The sequence below is a fragment of the Chiloscyllium punctatum genome, chromosome 17 (genome assembly GCF_047496795.1).
Source record: "Chiloscyllium punctatum isolate Juve2018m chromosome 17, sChiPun1.3, whole genome shotgun sequence".
NCBI lineage: Eukaryota > Metazoa > Chordata > Chondrichthyes > Orectolobiformes > Hemiscylliidae > Chiloscyllium > Chiloscyllium punctatum.
In genome coordinates this window covers 101,095,898-101,112,284 of record NC_092755.1, presented here as the reverse complement: position 1 = coordinate 101,112,284, position 16,387 = coordinate 101,095,898, and the positions used below count along the sequence as shown (strand labels likewise).

The 16,387-nt window shown below is 37.0% G+C and overlaps 1 protein-coding gene across 6 annotated transcripts in view; it reads right to left on the bottom strand.

The window, feature by feature from the left end:
- The window catches only part of LOC140488181 (uncharacterized), a 46,198-nt gene that overhangs the window by 25,007 nt on the left and 4,804 nt on the right, over nucleotides 1-16,387 (bottom strand). For 3 of the 6 annotated variants that reach the window (XM_072588059.1, XM_072588062.1, XM_072588058.1), the window contains exons 2-3: nucleotides 7,678-7,876; nucleotides 1,967-2,157 (exon numbers count right to left, since the gene is read on the bottom strand). In XM_072588059.1, the coding sequence (XP_072444160.1) occupies nucleotides 1,967-2,157; nucleotides 7,678-7,876 (390 nt within the window). Of the gene's footprint in view, nucleotides 1-1,966; nucleotides 2,158-7,677; nucleotides 7,877-12,307; nucleotides 12,482-16,387 lie in introns of all 6 variants that reach the window. The other 3 variants (XM_072588063.1, XM_072588060.1, XM_072588061.1) reach the window with 2 other exon arrangements.

The following is a 16,387-nucleotide window of genomic DNA, read 5'->3' as shown; positions in this document are numbered from 1 at the left end:
AGTACAATGATGGGTCTAAAACTGAGATTCAATTGACATTCATCAAATTTACTTGCTGTCATGAAGCAAGCTCCAGCAATGCGGCTGCTAGATGAAAGAACAAAAATGAAAAAATGAAAATCCAATAAATTATTTCAAAAGGTTCATCTGTAACTTACATTTCCTTAAAAACTAAAGTTACACAGAAAGCAGCAAAACAAACATCAATTTAATAAAATGTGGCATACTATATTTAACTATTGATTACCTCTCCCCAACAACCCTTGTCTAAATACTCTAAGATTGTTGCCAATTAATGACCTTCACTCTACATCACTGATTTGCAGAAGATTTAAATATAACAAAGTAAATCAATTACTGTAGTGTTGCAATGTATTCATAGCAGACAGGATTTAATTTTTATGGGTAGCTTTTTAAGAGAACTACAAACATTGAGCTGAATCTTTATTTTGGCCAAGTGTCAATTTCATCAAGTTTCATGGTAAGTATCTCTCTGAAGGCCCATCAAAATTTCTTACACTATCTTCCCAAACTTGACTCATTTACACAGGCCACTGTGGCATCTCATGTCTGATGCTTGTTCAACTCTACTATGCATCATAGCCAGGAAAATGTGCCACAGCCGGGATATTCTGGAATAGCCCAGCACCCTGCCATCTTTAAAAGGCTATTATGCACGTGGACAAGTACAGTCCAAATCTGTCCTACACAGTTCACAACAATTGCCCCAGATGTGGGAGAAACTCAAAAGTGAATTAAAACAGTCAATTTGACCCAAACTGTAGAGCTGAAATAGTAATGCTGTTAGAAAGTAAGCTAACAGTATTCTAACATCCATTACTAGTTATTTGTCAACAACTGCACTGGTTGTATTGTTGCAGCAGTAGCATTTTGAAAAATTCAAAATTTTAATTAGTGCAGCAAAACACACATTAGTATTGTTATGGTCAGCCAAATTCTTAGAAATATTAATCCTTCACTGACTTTGTCCCTATCCTCTCAAAAGGTCCACCAGTCTCTTTACATTGATACTTCCCTCCCAACTACAAAAATGATTTCTTTACAACTAAGCTATGTCCCTTTCTAGCACCTTACTCTACACTTCTCTTTTCAGCAATCTATAAGCAAAGAGGCATATTCCTCAGAGTGAGGCAAATAAAAAAAAAGCGTTGCAATCGTAGCTAATAACCAAAACTAAACAATTAAGCTGAATCAGAAAGGTGAAATTAAATGCATGAATGAATGAATTTAGGCAAAAAAGTTTTCTGTTATAGGTTCCTCAATGCAATGTATAGAGCAAATTAAAAATATGTCATTTCTTTCATAGCATTTCGAAGTAAGTGGTCTAAAATGTACAACATCTCAAAAAGATCATTACTAAGGCAAAATATTAAAATTTGACCACTGTGAAAGCAATGCATAAATAACGTAGTTCTTTCTGAAAATTTCATCACTTGAGTTTCAGAAATATTAAATAAGGATTATGCATCACAATTGACAGGTTCAACCAAAATCCCAGGAATAGCTGAAAATTGTCCCCTCACTAGCAGGTCTAAGTCGTACCAACAAAATAAAGGACAAGCAAGTTCTACATAAATATAACGGAGTTGAGTTGAACATTCAGCTGGTCGATGGAGCTATTGAACAAAGTCAGATACTTTCCCTGCCCAACTAAAGTCAGGTAGCTGCTATTTTGAGGTCCCAGCTTCATTTGATTGCAAGTGACAAACTGTTGATGGTTAACGGGCACCTTGAGGGCAATTCATTTGTCACTGGCCATGAGAATGTCAGAGCATTGGGATTTCTGCAGTTACTGCAGGTAGGAGCTGGTAGAGCGGTGGGGAGGCAAGGGTAAGGGAGGTGAGATGTTTTTAACTCAACTTCCAGGCCGCTTGTCCTTAAATATGTGTGTTAGTATCAAAAGCAGTCTCCAGATCTTTGAGCATCTTGATCATTTTGAACTCACTTGTGTAATTTGAATTTGAAAAGTCGTATGAGGGTTGCGGAAATGAGTTTTGTAATGCTTGATAGCTTCATCACGTCTATTGAAACCATTTCGACAGCGGTAGCAGTGCCAGTGTGCACCTTTAAATTTCTTTTCTTCTTTGATAGTTCCAATGATGTCACAGTGATTACAACAGCGAAGTATCTTCAAACCTGGTTAATATGGAAAGAAAACCTCTTTAAGCATCTTCGTAACATTCAAAGTGAACCATTAAGTGCACCCAAATGTATAAATAAATGATTATTTCTTCACAAGTTAGAGAATATATTCATTTGACTTTAACCTTTACCAACCAAATCTGAATTTAATGCAAGTTGATTGAATGGGAAAAGACTTATCAATCCAGAACAAACTTCTGATGTTAAGTGAACTTGATTACTCTTAAATTGGTTTATAATTTGTTTACAGTTCAGCACAGAGAGGCAATCTCTTCTGATATTGGTGTTTAAGTACATGGTTGAAGTTGAATAGACTAAGTTGTATACGACACATGCCAAATATTAATCCAGGCAGCTAGATGACAAAAATGTTTAGTCCTCAATATGAGTTTGCATATCATCTTTAATACCATTTTGTATTTTTGCCTACTGTTCATAGCTATTATGTAGTCATAAAGGAAAACTACACAATGATACCAATTTGCCAAAAACAATCCCACTGTTTGCTTACTGGGTGACATTTCATAGGGTAATACCCAGATGAATGATACTTACATATTTATATCAAATAAAAAAGGTAGTTTATGACACTTGTGTTATATTTGAGTACTAATTTGAGTCAGAGGAATTGACAGGTGATGCTAGTGAAAACAAATGATTCTGATGGGGTTTGAGAGGTTAAATAACAAACAAAATAGAATAAGGAGTTATCTACTTAAGATGGAGGCAAGGAAGAATTCCTTCCCTTAAAGGGTCAAGACCCTTTGAAATTTTTCATCCCAGAAATCTTTGGAGACTGAGTCATTTAATACATTCAAGGCTGAGTCAGAGATATTTGATCTATGGAAATCAATGGTTATAAGGAACAGTTTATAAAGTGCAGTTGAAACCAAGATCAGATCTGACATGATCTCATTGAATGCTGCATAGGGTCAAGCAGCTGAATGGCCTCTGCCTGTACCTATTTCTTATGTGGTATTGTCTCCCAGAATGAGGTAAGTGCATTCATCCCATAAAGTCTCTTAGCTGTGATTCGTTATTCTCAGTTAGGCTGTCCGAGGTTTTAGGTAAACACCGATGATTCAATAAAACATGCCTAAGCATTCAAAAGTAATTATAGAGTCATAGTCATAGAGATGGGATGTTAATTTAAACCAATTAGACAACAGTGATTTGGATGAAGAATGGCAGATACTAAAATAGTGAAGAAAAATTATGAAATAGGGTAAAACAAAAATGATATTGTAGACTGGGATAACACATCTGTGATTACACTATTTTTAGATTGTTTGTTGCATAGCAAAAAGCCATTACCACTATAACAATGCCCAGAGTAACATTTTGTACCGTGTATTATCTTATTTCACTTTTACTAATATGGGATTTTGAAAAATGACTTTAATCTAATACACACCTGTTAATTTGAATAATTCACAAATCACAGCTTCTATCTATCGTCATTTTAGTAGCATTCACAAAATGCCTACTTGATATTAATTAAGCTGGAGAGAAGCAAAGAAAACCTCAAACAATTTTTCCACACTCAAATCAGTCTTTACCCTGAAGCAGAAATAATCCAGCTTCTAGAAAGTTTTAAAACAGGCTATGATTACTTACTTAAATTGCAGGAAAAGGAAGTCCATTTCGATTTCCATGTGAACAAAATGTAGAGTGGATTGTTATTGCAGTGTTCTACTGGCAAGTAGGCAGGGAATAACAATTTAAACTTAGGTGCTGCAGGATCGATGCATTTTAGTAATATTGTTTATAACATGGGATATAAGTTTTGCAAATTTGAGATAGTGTTTCATCCTGCTGTAACTAATTCCGGAAATATTCAGCTAGATAGATCTGATGTGCAAATGCAGCATCCTTGAGTGAAAGACTCAGCTGGATTTTTGATTCCCCCAGATTTTAAATTAAGTGCCAATGAAATTGACAACCTGTGCTGTCCATGATGGGGGGAGGGTGGTGTGCGTGTATGTGGAGTGGTTTCCTGAAAGAGGTAATCCAAATGTTATTATATACAAAGCTTGTACATGACTGGCTTGCTTTAGACATCTGTTGCTTTCTTTGTGATTAGCGACTGGCTTGGAAATGTCCTTGTTTTATCAGACTTAGTTGATTTGGAAGAAAGCCTGCTAAGAACAATTTGAACTGAAGAAAATGCTGCCAAGAATAAGCTGAAATGGAGAAGTGCTTGCAATGAACTAGCCACCCAGCTGATTTCTCCCATTTCTGGGAAAAAAAACTCTCTGGTTAGAATTAAATCTATTTGCTTACATGGAAGGATAATTGAAGAAACTTCAAGACTATATATCTTGAACAGCTATGTCTCAGGTTAGTAACTGTAGCTATTAAGGAACGTGGCTAATAGATTTTGTTTGAAACCTGTTATAGATATGCAATTGGTTTTCTTAGAAACTGGATAAAATATTTCTATTCAAATTGGCTAGTGGGACTAGACCAATGGTGTATTCTGTCAGCTTTGGTTGTAACAGGAGACAACTCTTAAAGTGCTGTGACGACTCAGGTCTAACATTGTGAAGTAGAAAACCATGCTGTCTGTCAGAAAAGGATACCAACTTTGTATGAAAAGCAGTTATAGATATAGATACAGATGTAAAACTTTAGGGGCCTGCATTTTCACTCCACTTATACAAAATTGGAATGGCTAGAGTTATTGAAGCCATTACATTTTTGAAGGGTTATGCATGAAAGTGTGTGTCAACTGGGAATCAATGTACAATGACTGAATCACTGTTATGGGAGCAACCCTCAAATTTCATGCAAGAAAAATGTCTTGTTTTCAGAAAGCTGGATTTTGGCTAATGTCCCAGCATGTCGACTTTTTTTCTGCATACTATCATAGACGTAATTATATAAATACATTTTATATATCTATACAATGCATACACGAAGATCAAAATCACTGTGTTGATTCCCAATCACAAATTGCATTTCCTTACCCAATTCCATTCGTTCCTGGTAAATACCCGAGGATGTGAGACAGTTCACAATTTTAGTGTGCTAGTGCCCCCGAGATGTGCTACCCATCACGTAAATGCTCCAACAAGAATGCCTATAGATGTAATTTTATTTGGAAGTACAAGCTTTTGGAGTGCTGCCCCTTTGTCAGGTAGTTGACCAGCTCGCTACCTGACGAAGGAGCAGCGCTCCGAAAGCTTGTACTTCCAAATAAAACTATTGGACTATAACCTTGTGTCTTGTGATTTTTAACTTTGTCCACCCCAGTCCAACACGAGCACCTCCACATCATGACTCAGCTGGAGTCAGGGACTTCAGATAATGTCCTTATCTGGATATTTACCCTGGAAATACTAGGCAAAGACAAAAACAAAAACTACATAAATAATTTTTATCACTCACACTGATCTTCTATTGGCCCTAACCCCTTCCCAGCTCGACTGCTTGGCTATCCTTACTGGGCCCCTGACCAGGTTTGACTGGAGCAGTTGGCCAGAGCTCTCAGTAACTGAGAAGCCTCAGGTTGGTGCTTTGGAAGGGAACAACTGGCAAACTAGAGGAACAAAGTGCTGGAAATATTGCAAAGTGGATGGTACAGCCCTTGGTAATTGGGAAAATGTGAATTAATGATGATGGGGTGGGGGAAAGAGTCCAACTGGAAAACATAGAGGCAAAGAGCCAAAGAACAGTGAGTTGATAAGACGGGCTTGGGTGGGTGTTCATTGATCATGAGCAGAAAATCTGCTCAACGGTCAGGGACAGACAGCTAAATTCAGCTAGTAGGTTTCCTGACAGCAAGACATCCAGTCAAATCAACTTCCAATTTAAATCACAAATGGCAGCCAAAATCTGATGAACCAAGCTCATTAATATATTTAAATAAGAACCCTGTCTCTCCAGAGTAGGTTACAAAGAGTCCCCAAAATTGTTGCATTCAAAGTGAAAATGTGTCTGCTCCCTACAAGTTGGGTTCAGGTTCTCATATTTGTTAATTTATGTCTGGGACAAATTCCCTCCTCCTCCCATGATTTCTGAAATATTAGAAAACTAGAGCACTGCAGTTGTCATGATACAGTATGTTATTAGGCAGTACATTGCCTCGATAGCCAGAAATAATATCCTATAGGGTCTTCTTTAATGTCAAATTAAATTCATTCAAGCTACGCATAATTTGCATCATTGAAAGGAAATTCACGACCTCAAAAGAAGAATTTCTAAGAAATTCCAACACCTTGAAAAGAAAGCCCGTTAACATCATAGAACGTGGTCAATATTCTCTAAAGTAGCTTTTTGGAGTGGAACCTCAAAACATTATTTCTCTTTCTCTCAGACACTGCCTTATAAAGATAAAATTCCCAGCCATTTTCTTTTCAAGACTTCCACCAATTAATGCATTGTTACTGTCTAAGTGCTTTCTGAAGTTTAATTACAGTAATATTTCTAAATTAATTTTAAATGATAAATTTAAGTGTTTCTCAATGACTATAGCATGTTTCTTAGAGAAGTTAATCAGAACGATAATATTTCTGGGAAAATTGAACATACAGGTACTGTAGCTGACTCAACAGCTGCAGCTTTAGCTAAGTTCTGGCATTGTGCTTTCTGAACTTGCTCTTCAGTTGCTACAATAGACATTGTAAAGTTCATTTGTTTCATTTCCACTCAGATTTCTTTCTAGGTCAGGTATAATTCTTGGGGACTGAGTTCAACTTTCCTTTCAACTATATAATAATATCAGTTTACCAAAGAGGCTCTGATTTAATAGGATTACATTACTATAATCAACTTTAAACAAAATACACAACTTAATTATTTATGGAAGCAAAACACCAATAAGTAAGTAGGCATCATGGTTGAGTGTTGCAATAAAAATAATAGAATATACTGGCTCACATTGATCCTAATTCATTTTTGAATAACTTTCAATTCTTATTTTATCATCTTTTGATCCAATTACCTTGACAATATATCATGTTACAGTATCAAGTGTCAGATGGTTTTATATATATATTTTGTAAAATTGTTCAGAAATCAAATTCTTTATAATGACCGGATCTGGAAGGTTTCTTGGACAGATTATAGCTCCCAAGATGGAAGGGTTCTTGTGGTGCAATGGTAGTGGCTTTCCCTTTGGGCGAGGAGGCCTAGGTTCAAGTCTCATCTACTCCAGATGTGTTTAACAATATCTCCAAACATGTTAGTTAGAAACTATTTAGCTCCTAAGGTGAGGGGCTCTTGGCTATAGTGGTAATATCCCTACCTCTGGGCCAGCAGGCCAGTTTAAGAGAGATATAAAACATCCCTGAACAGGTTTATTCAAAAAAACGCTAAGATGTTTCATAATCTTTCTTTTCTCTTCCTTGATGCAGGTGGACTGTATATTTTAATGCTTTCTATTATTATTTATGATATAAGTATTTAGTATCTAGTTTTTTAAAAAAAAGATCCTTTTCAATAATTTTCAGACACAGTAAAGAGAAAAGGTCTGATGGGCCTCAAGGGTTGATGTGAAATTTATTACCTTACCTGCAAAATCAAGCCCTTTGTCAACATGTTTAACTCTGTAATGTGCTCTCAAGATGACAGGGTCCTGGTAGGCATCAGTCACACTACAAAAGGGACAGTGCATGTGGCTACCTTTAGAGTTAGAAGAACATTTTTCATCTTGGCAGAAAACTGGATTGTAGTTATGCTCTGTTCCTTTAACTCTCACTGATGGATGAGTCTGCACACAAAATCAAGGTAGAAAATATAATTAGATAAACGTAACCCAGATGCCATCTCTAAAGAACTAATTGCGTATTAACATCACCTTTCATGTTCTAGTACCATGTTCGTTCAACTCATCATGAAACGAAATTTGTAAGCTATATGGAGTTGGAGTGAAAACATTGAGAAAACTATTAGCCTTACACATCTGCAGCAGGATATGCAGGAAAGCACTTGACCATGGGGAGAGTAATTAAGGACATCTGTTCTTAGTATCAATGGATTGGTGCAAATAAGGTGGTAACATGTGGAATGGGTGGCAGTTTTTCCTTTTGACCAAACGGGCTGGCAACTATGCATATTTACATTGGATGATGGATAACTGAATTCTGGTTTACATTAAAGACTCTGAACAAAACTCATACTCAATAGGAAAATAACTTGTAATTTAATAAGCTGAGTGGAATATGCACGAAATAGAACAATCCTGATTTTGTGTAAGAGTGAGCGAGAGCGAGAGAGCGCGAGCCAACAGAAGCTGGTGGAAAGGTTAACTTTGTGGTCTGATTTGCGTGTACACTTGCTTGTCATAGATTGAATGTTTGTGTGTTGTTCCCTGGAGCTCGAGAACCAGGAATGTTATGAATTCAATTTGCATTCTGGGAATCTTAGATAATATTAAAAGAAAAAGCCACTTTGTCGGACAACGATCCCGGACATGTTAGCTGAGTGAGGTTACCTCATGACCTTTTCCACATAGCTTAGACTAGTCCCTTGTTATGTTGTACTGTTAAAAAGGGAAGGTTAGCTAGCCAAAGAAATTGGCCATTTGGCCTGGTTTGATCAGGGTTCCCACTTTGATGTGCATGTAGCTTAATTAATCAAGTGTACTCAGACCTGTCAATGAGTTTCTTTTCCTCTGCAAACTTTTGCCATTTTATTGCTGCTTATCTGATTAAAGACATGTGGTGTTTTTGTAATTTTAATACCAATTTCTGTAGAAAGACAGCTTATTTGCAGCAACAAGGGGAGTAGCCTGAGAGAGCTCTTTTGGGGTAAGAGCTGCTACTCTACTAATGGTTTTAAAACCTTAAGATACCTACAAGCCAGGCTTGAGCTATGTTATAGTGTATCATTAATGCCATTGGTAAATCAAGGTAATAACTTAAACTAAACTGTCTGTAAGAGTTTTATAGTCCAGACTACCACAGAATATGATCTCTGGGATGAGCCAAGAGAGGCTTACAGGTTGAGTCCATCAGGGATTCACATAGCCATCTTGAATAGGTACTTTAACAGATCACATGTAGTTATTTTCTAATCAATCTGTTCAAAGATGTTATTAGATACGTCTTGAAGAGGTGAGACTTGAACCAAGGTCTCCTGGCACTGAAGGACACTACCACCGTTCTGCAAATGCCCTCATCTTAGGAACTAGTTATTTTAATCTGACTGTTCAGACTCATATCTGTGACCTGAACCCAGGCCTCTTGGCTCAGAAGTAGGGACACTACCACTATACCAAAAGAGCACTTAAGTTCAAATTTCACCTTCTGTAAAGGTGGGACTTGAGCCCACATCCCTAGCACATGTAGCCAGGTTTCTGGCTACTAGTCCAGAGATATTATCACTGTGCCATTGTCGACCCCAAGACATTACATATACACAAAGTGTATAATAATGGGACTGCAAAACATTGGTTCATGGTAATTATCCCCTAAATAACATGGCTACCGATGTCATTGCTCAGTTATAGGGAGAGAAGATTGGTTGGCAGACACTGTGACATCACAAACATACCCAGTACTAGAGATATTTCAGAAGGGTTAATGAGAGAGACAAGGGCATTAGCTTCTTCCATAGATCAACCTCATCATAAATAAATAGACAATGATATATAAAGACGATAATGCATTTTTTCATTATTTCTATTATACTGCATCTTCTTCACAACTTACAGAAAAGAATGACACAGAAGAAATATATCCAGAGGAGTTTAAATGGAGACCACATCTTCAACTTCTATGCAGAATAGGGATTAAAGAACTGGTCAGATTCACCACAGCTTATTTAAAAGTAATTAGCAGAAGAGACAGCTGCTTCTCCTAATTATGTTGACAACAATGACCTGCCTCAAGGGCAGTTGCATCCATTTAGTACTTATGGAATTTCTATATTCCTCAGTATGGGACACAGTATCATACCCCAATATGATCAATGCCTTTAAATGTGAACGGTCATGGAGAAAACTGCAAGAGAAAATTAGCTTCATTGTAATTGCGGTGTTCATTACAAAGTTAGAATACAGATTAATTTGCAATTAAAATGCACCTTTAAAAGTGAGAACAAGAAGCTTGGTCAAACACAGAGGCTTTCAGCAAGGAGAAATTAAGAAACATTAAGAAAAGAAAGTACAGATGTTTTTAAAACCTTGCCAGGTCAATTCTCTCAGACTAAAATCTACACTAAAAGGACAATTGCAATTGAACAAATGTGAACAGTAGCTATTTCAAAATATTCCATCAACTAGTACAAAAATCATACAGAATTATTTTATTTGAAAGTAACCTGTTACCATTTTGTGACAGCTACTGTAATGCAAATTGGAGTGCCAAATTTGCTATTTTGACATCTTCTTATAAATCATTCGCATTGTACCTGTAATACAAGTTTTTTTTAGAATCATAGAATCCCTATGGTGTGGAAACAGACGCTTCAGAAGGTCTTGTCGGACAGAAGAGCATCCCACCAAAACTCGTTCCCCTATTACTCCAGATTTACCCCTGACTAATGCACCTAACCTAAACATTGCTAAACACTATGGGCAATTTAGCACGGCCAATTCACCTAACCTGCACATCTTTGCATTCTGGGAGGAAACCCACACAGACACGGGGATAATGTTCAAACTCCACACAGACAGTAGCCAGAGGCTGGAATTAAACCCGGATCCCAGGTGCTAACCACTGTGCCACCGCGCTGCTCCAATATAGAATCCCTACAGTATGGAAAGATGCCATTCAGCCCATCAAGTCTGCATTGACCTTCTGAAGAGCATCCTACCCAATCCAGCCCTCAATCCTAACCCATAACCCCACATTTTTTGCCATGACGAACCCACTCAGCCTATATATCCATGGACATGATGGGCAATTTAGCATGACCAATCCACCTAACCTTCACATCTTTGTGACCATGGAAGGAAACCAGTGCATCCAGAGGAAATCCACATAGACACAGGGAGAGTATGCAAACTCCACACAGAAAGTCAGTAAAGGCTGGAATTGAACACGGGTCCCTGCTGATATGAGGCAGCAGCACTAACCACTGTGCCAGCATGATGCCCATATTGTTGAAAATAACAATGGAATAGAAACAAAACATTTATTTCTTCATAACAAATAGAAATTGAATACAATATGGTCCATATTTTTACCGTATTGCCTCACTTTACAGATTGTATACCAATAGACCATTGTTTAGCCAGCACATGGAATTGTCTTTCAAGGCCTTTGTTTACATTATATTTTATATAAATTTATATCCAATGAAGGAAAAAAGCAAAAGCTGTCAAAAGTTATTTTAACATTTACTTAGGCTTGGCAAGTTTGTCAGCTTTCGTACATGAAAATATCTCGAAGCTTGACTGCTATCAGGTCTTATTAAAATTAAGACAGCATCCTATCATATATGATGTCTGCTCTGGACAGTAAATTCTTCATAGGCAATCATACAAAGATAAAAATAAAATGCTGATATTCCTTGATAAATCTTCTTGTTTGGTGAATTGTTAAGACTAAAGTTAATAATGTGGAGAGGGGTGGCAAAGGAAGGACATAAATTTGCATGACAAGTGGTAAAGGAGAATATTCCGATAGTGATTCAAACACTCCGATATCAAAGGCTGCTAATTTTGTAGCAAATAAAACAAATTACTGATGCTCTCATTTTTGAGTTCAAATGGACACACAATAGAGCAAATAATTTATTTCTCTCAAACCACTGTCTGACATTTATCCATAACAATTTAGCAGAATTTCAGCAAAAGTTAAACTTCAATTTTGTCTTTTTTGAATTCAGCTCAAATGTATTTTTTTCAAAGGATTTGAGAGAGAAACTGGTGCGTACCATTCAGAAGGTAATTTAACGCTGATTAATCTGGTCTCTTTCAAAGCCTTGTTCCTAATCTACCTTTACTGTAACGTCTACAATCTTTTATAATTAACACTCCATGTTAATCTCCTTCAAGTTTGCTTCTGGGAAATTCTTTTTCCACAATGATTAGGCAAAAACAAAAGCTATCCACCAACCATAACCTATTTGCTTTAAATGTGTTTAACAGTAAATTATTGTCTTGACAACCGATGACAAAAGAAAATCACTCTCCATGCCACAAGCTTTAGATAAATTCAAATTAAATAGGTGGATATGTAGTGTAGCAACTAACCTGCTACAGTACATTAGTTTCCTCATTCATATCAACCTTGTGTGAGTAGATTAATAGGAAATACTTCGGACCCAACTTCACTGATCTATCCAGAGAATACTTGTACCATCTAATTGCTCCTTCAGAGATATTTGGCTTCATCATCATACACGATCACTGTGGAAAGTATGTGCCCTAAATTCAAAATATAAAAGACATTCAATTCAGCATTAGGTTATTATTTTTATGAGGAATAATGTGCAAGTTTGGTTAAGAGCCTGGACAATGAAACTAAGTCTAAATGCTCATTCAGAATGCTGATATAGGTTTGGTGGGCCAAAAGACCACATCTTGCACCAGAACAATTCTGTAACTTGATTTTCTACAACATGATCCTATCTCGCTTGATGCAACGCTTCAAATTCACCTTTTCTGGAATTTTTGAAAAAATTAGTCCTTTCTGATATTTTGTGATAGTTCTGTCCTTGTGCAATCCCACGTTATAAGAAAACTGTGCAATAGCTGCACCATTCCAATTAATGTCGTTATCACCTTACAGCCAATACAGGTAAGGAAAGTTTGCATTCTACAAATAACAGTCTAAATTCTTCAAATCGCATTAAAACCAATTCTAGTTGAAGAAACACGCATTATAGCAAAACCAACTGTACCAGAATAATACATACTTTAGCATAATGTTCTTCAATTCAGCTAAATTCTGTAGCAGGAAGTTCAGCATTTCATCTTTTGCATGCCCTTTGCTCCCCATGACATTGCAATATCAGTATTCTGGACCCTTATCCAAAATCTTTTGTGGGATATTTTTGGACTAAAATAATACCCACTTATTAGGTGTGCAGGAAAGCATAGAAGGCACACAGCAGTGTTTAGGGACCGGGGGCACTGCAGGGATTTTGGTGCATTGCTAACCACAGTCATTTTTCCTTTGTAAACTTTTGTTGACCCTTTGATTTTTGGTCAGAATGATCCATGGATGTCTAAATATTTTTTGTTTATAAAGAAAAAGTAGAAGACATACAGGTGGAGAGCATGTCAGCCACTGCGAGATGAAGATGCTAATGCGGTAACATCTGTAATCCTCTTTCAACCATGCCCCTCCAACTGCAGTGGCAGCAGAGCTAGTAGACAACAATTAAATGGATATTTGGTCATGGTCTGTGACAGGTTTGTCAATATAGCAGAAGGACAGTTTATAATGCTGCATTAGGATTTCCTTGTCAACTGAAACAGTACCAGCTCTCTGTGAACATGAAATTTAGGAAATTTGCATTTGAGAATCACACATAGCAAATGTAGCTTAATGCTACAGGATATGAAAACGAAGAAATGTTTTCAGCTTCAGGTGCTACAAAGCAATAGGCTGCACTTCCGCATTGTTAATTTTCTGGTTGTGAGCTCCTCGTATTAACCATCAAACTTCTGTTCGGCTGAAACATTCTTGACGACTCAAATTACTTTTACCTTCCCATCCCAAAAAGTAAAGAGAATGCTCAGTGAAATGTGGAAAGAAACCAAAACAGAAAATGAAAATAAGACTACACTCTAAGAAGGCGACTTTACAGTCTTCAATCATGAGGAGCAAAATTACTGCAGATGCTGGAACCTGCATTGAAATAACAGATGTTGGAAATCACAGCGGTCAGGCAGCATCCACCATCCACGGACACAGAGCAAGTTAATGTTGAGTCTAGATGACTCAACATCAGGACTCTGATGAAGAGTTACCTAGACTCCAAATGTTAGCTTGCTTTCTCTCCATGGAATCTGCCTGACCTGCTGTGATCTCCAGCATTTGTTGTTTTCAGTCACAGAGTTTTGGAGTCATAGAGATGTACAACACGTAAACAGACTGTTTGGTCCAACTCATCCATGCCAACCAGATATCCTAACCTAATCTAGTCCCATTTGCCAGCGCTTGGGCCATATCCCACTGAACCCTTCCTATTCATATACCCACCCAGATGCCTTTTAATTGTTGTAATTGTACCAGCCTCCACCACTTCCTCTGGCAGCTCTTTCCAGACATGCACCACCCTCTGTTAAAAAGTTGCCCCTTAGGTCCCTTTCATATCTTTCCCCTCTCACCCTCTACCTATGTCATCTAGTTCTGGACTCCCCCTACCCCAGGGAGAAGGCCTTGTTTGTTTATCCTATCCATGCCCCTCATGGTTTTATAAACATCTTATAAGGTCACCCCTCAATCTCCGCTCTCCAGGGAAAACAGCTCCAGCCTATTCAACCTCTCCCTATAGCTCAAATCCTCTAACCCTGGCAACATTCTTGTAAATCTTTTCTGAACTCTTTCAAGTTTCACAACATCCTTCTGACTGGAAGCTCCAATCTTTAGTTTGACTTTTATTTATTCATACGACTCGCTGGATTCAAACCCTGGAACTCCTTTCACAACAATACAGTAGGTACACCTAAACCCTGTGGATTGCAACATTTCAATAAGTCAGCTATATACAATCTTCTAGACAGTGGTTAAGGATGGACAATGAATACTGGACTAGCCAGTGCCCACCACATCCTGTTTTACATAATTAATCAGTTACGTTATTTGGATTACATTAGTTCATAACTTTGAGAAGACAGGTCAAGTACTTTACACATTTGTTGAAATGTCCAAAGATGTTTTTTTCTGTATTTAAAAAGGGCAAACACAAATGTGAGCATTCATTAGTTAAGCTGGTCATTGCATTCTATCCAAGATTTTTAATACATGGTATAAAATTGACAAGCCATAGAGTAGTTCTTTTTACAGCATCTTTCTACTGAGAAATTGCTCCTCTTTGACACTGCTGTCAATTCCAGTGCCCACAGTAATACATCCAAAGCATTAAGACATGATTCTGAGACCAATAAAACATTTTTTTTTTACAGACTACTTCCTCAATAATGAGTGCTTGAGGTGTCTTTTTAAGTTGGAACTTGTTTTCTTTTCCAAACAATGGTCAGAAAAGCTTTCCTTTGTTCGTTTTTTTTCTGCCACTGATTTATTTCTGACTCTTCAACTGCTGCAAATAAAAAGCTAACAGAATCAGAGTACTGGCTGCACCAAGGTTTAATTAAGGACAGTCAGTTTAGTTATCCGTTATGTTGCAAACTTTAACAACTGAATTTTGCTTTAGGAACTTATTCACCTGGATGATCTTTCTGAATATAAACTGAGTTAGGAAGAATTTTAATTTACTGGCACCAATGGTGTCCTGCAACAGTTTACAGCCAAATTGTAATTCAATCACTGTTAGTAGGCAAATGCTACTGCCCAATTAGCACATTACAAAATCCCACAAACTGCAATCCGATGAATGGCCAGATCAATCTGCTTTAAGTGCAATTGTTCTAAGAATAAACATAGCCCAGTATTGAGGGCCACTCCTTTGTCTATTGCAAATAATGTCACGGGATCCTTTACCTGTCAAGGAAAGTGGGACCTTGGTTTAATAATTAATCTGAAAAACAGCACTGTACTGAAATGTGAGCATAGATAGATTGTGTGCTCAAGTTCTACAGTCTGGGTCTTTAGCTCATAACCTTCTAAATCAGATGTAAAGGTATCACTAGCCAGCACTGAATAAAATTCTCGTACTTCCTGTACTTTGTTCATTTTATGCTTGATACCTTATATGTTGAGGACAATACACAATTGTATCTAATCAGGTAATTTACAGGATTTAACATTTATTTTTAATATCAAGCATTTCCAGTAATTTAATCAATAAAATTCAATTTCTGGCCCTTTGAGAACTAATATCCCTCATGACTTAACAAAATTGAAAAAACATTTTATCTGACACTTCATTTGAGGGGCATCAATACAACACTTTTCCAACTGCCCTTTACTCCAAATAAAAAGAAACAAATGCATTGTCATTTAGGAGAGCATATGCTGTAAGCGTTTAAATATCAAAGTTAATGATCAAATAAAACAAACAAAACTATCACATAACTATAGCATATTCTTCAAGAGTTTGCATTGAAAATAATGCACTGTGATTAAGTTGCAAAATCTATGACCACAGCAAACATTTACTGCATCAGCAAGGCTGCAAACGATCAGTAACATAGTCCCATGAT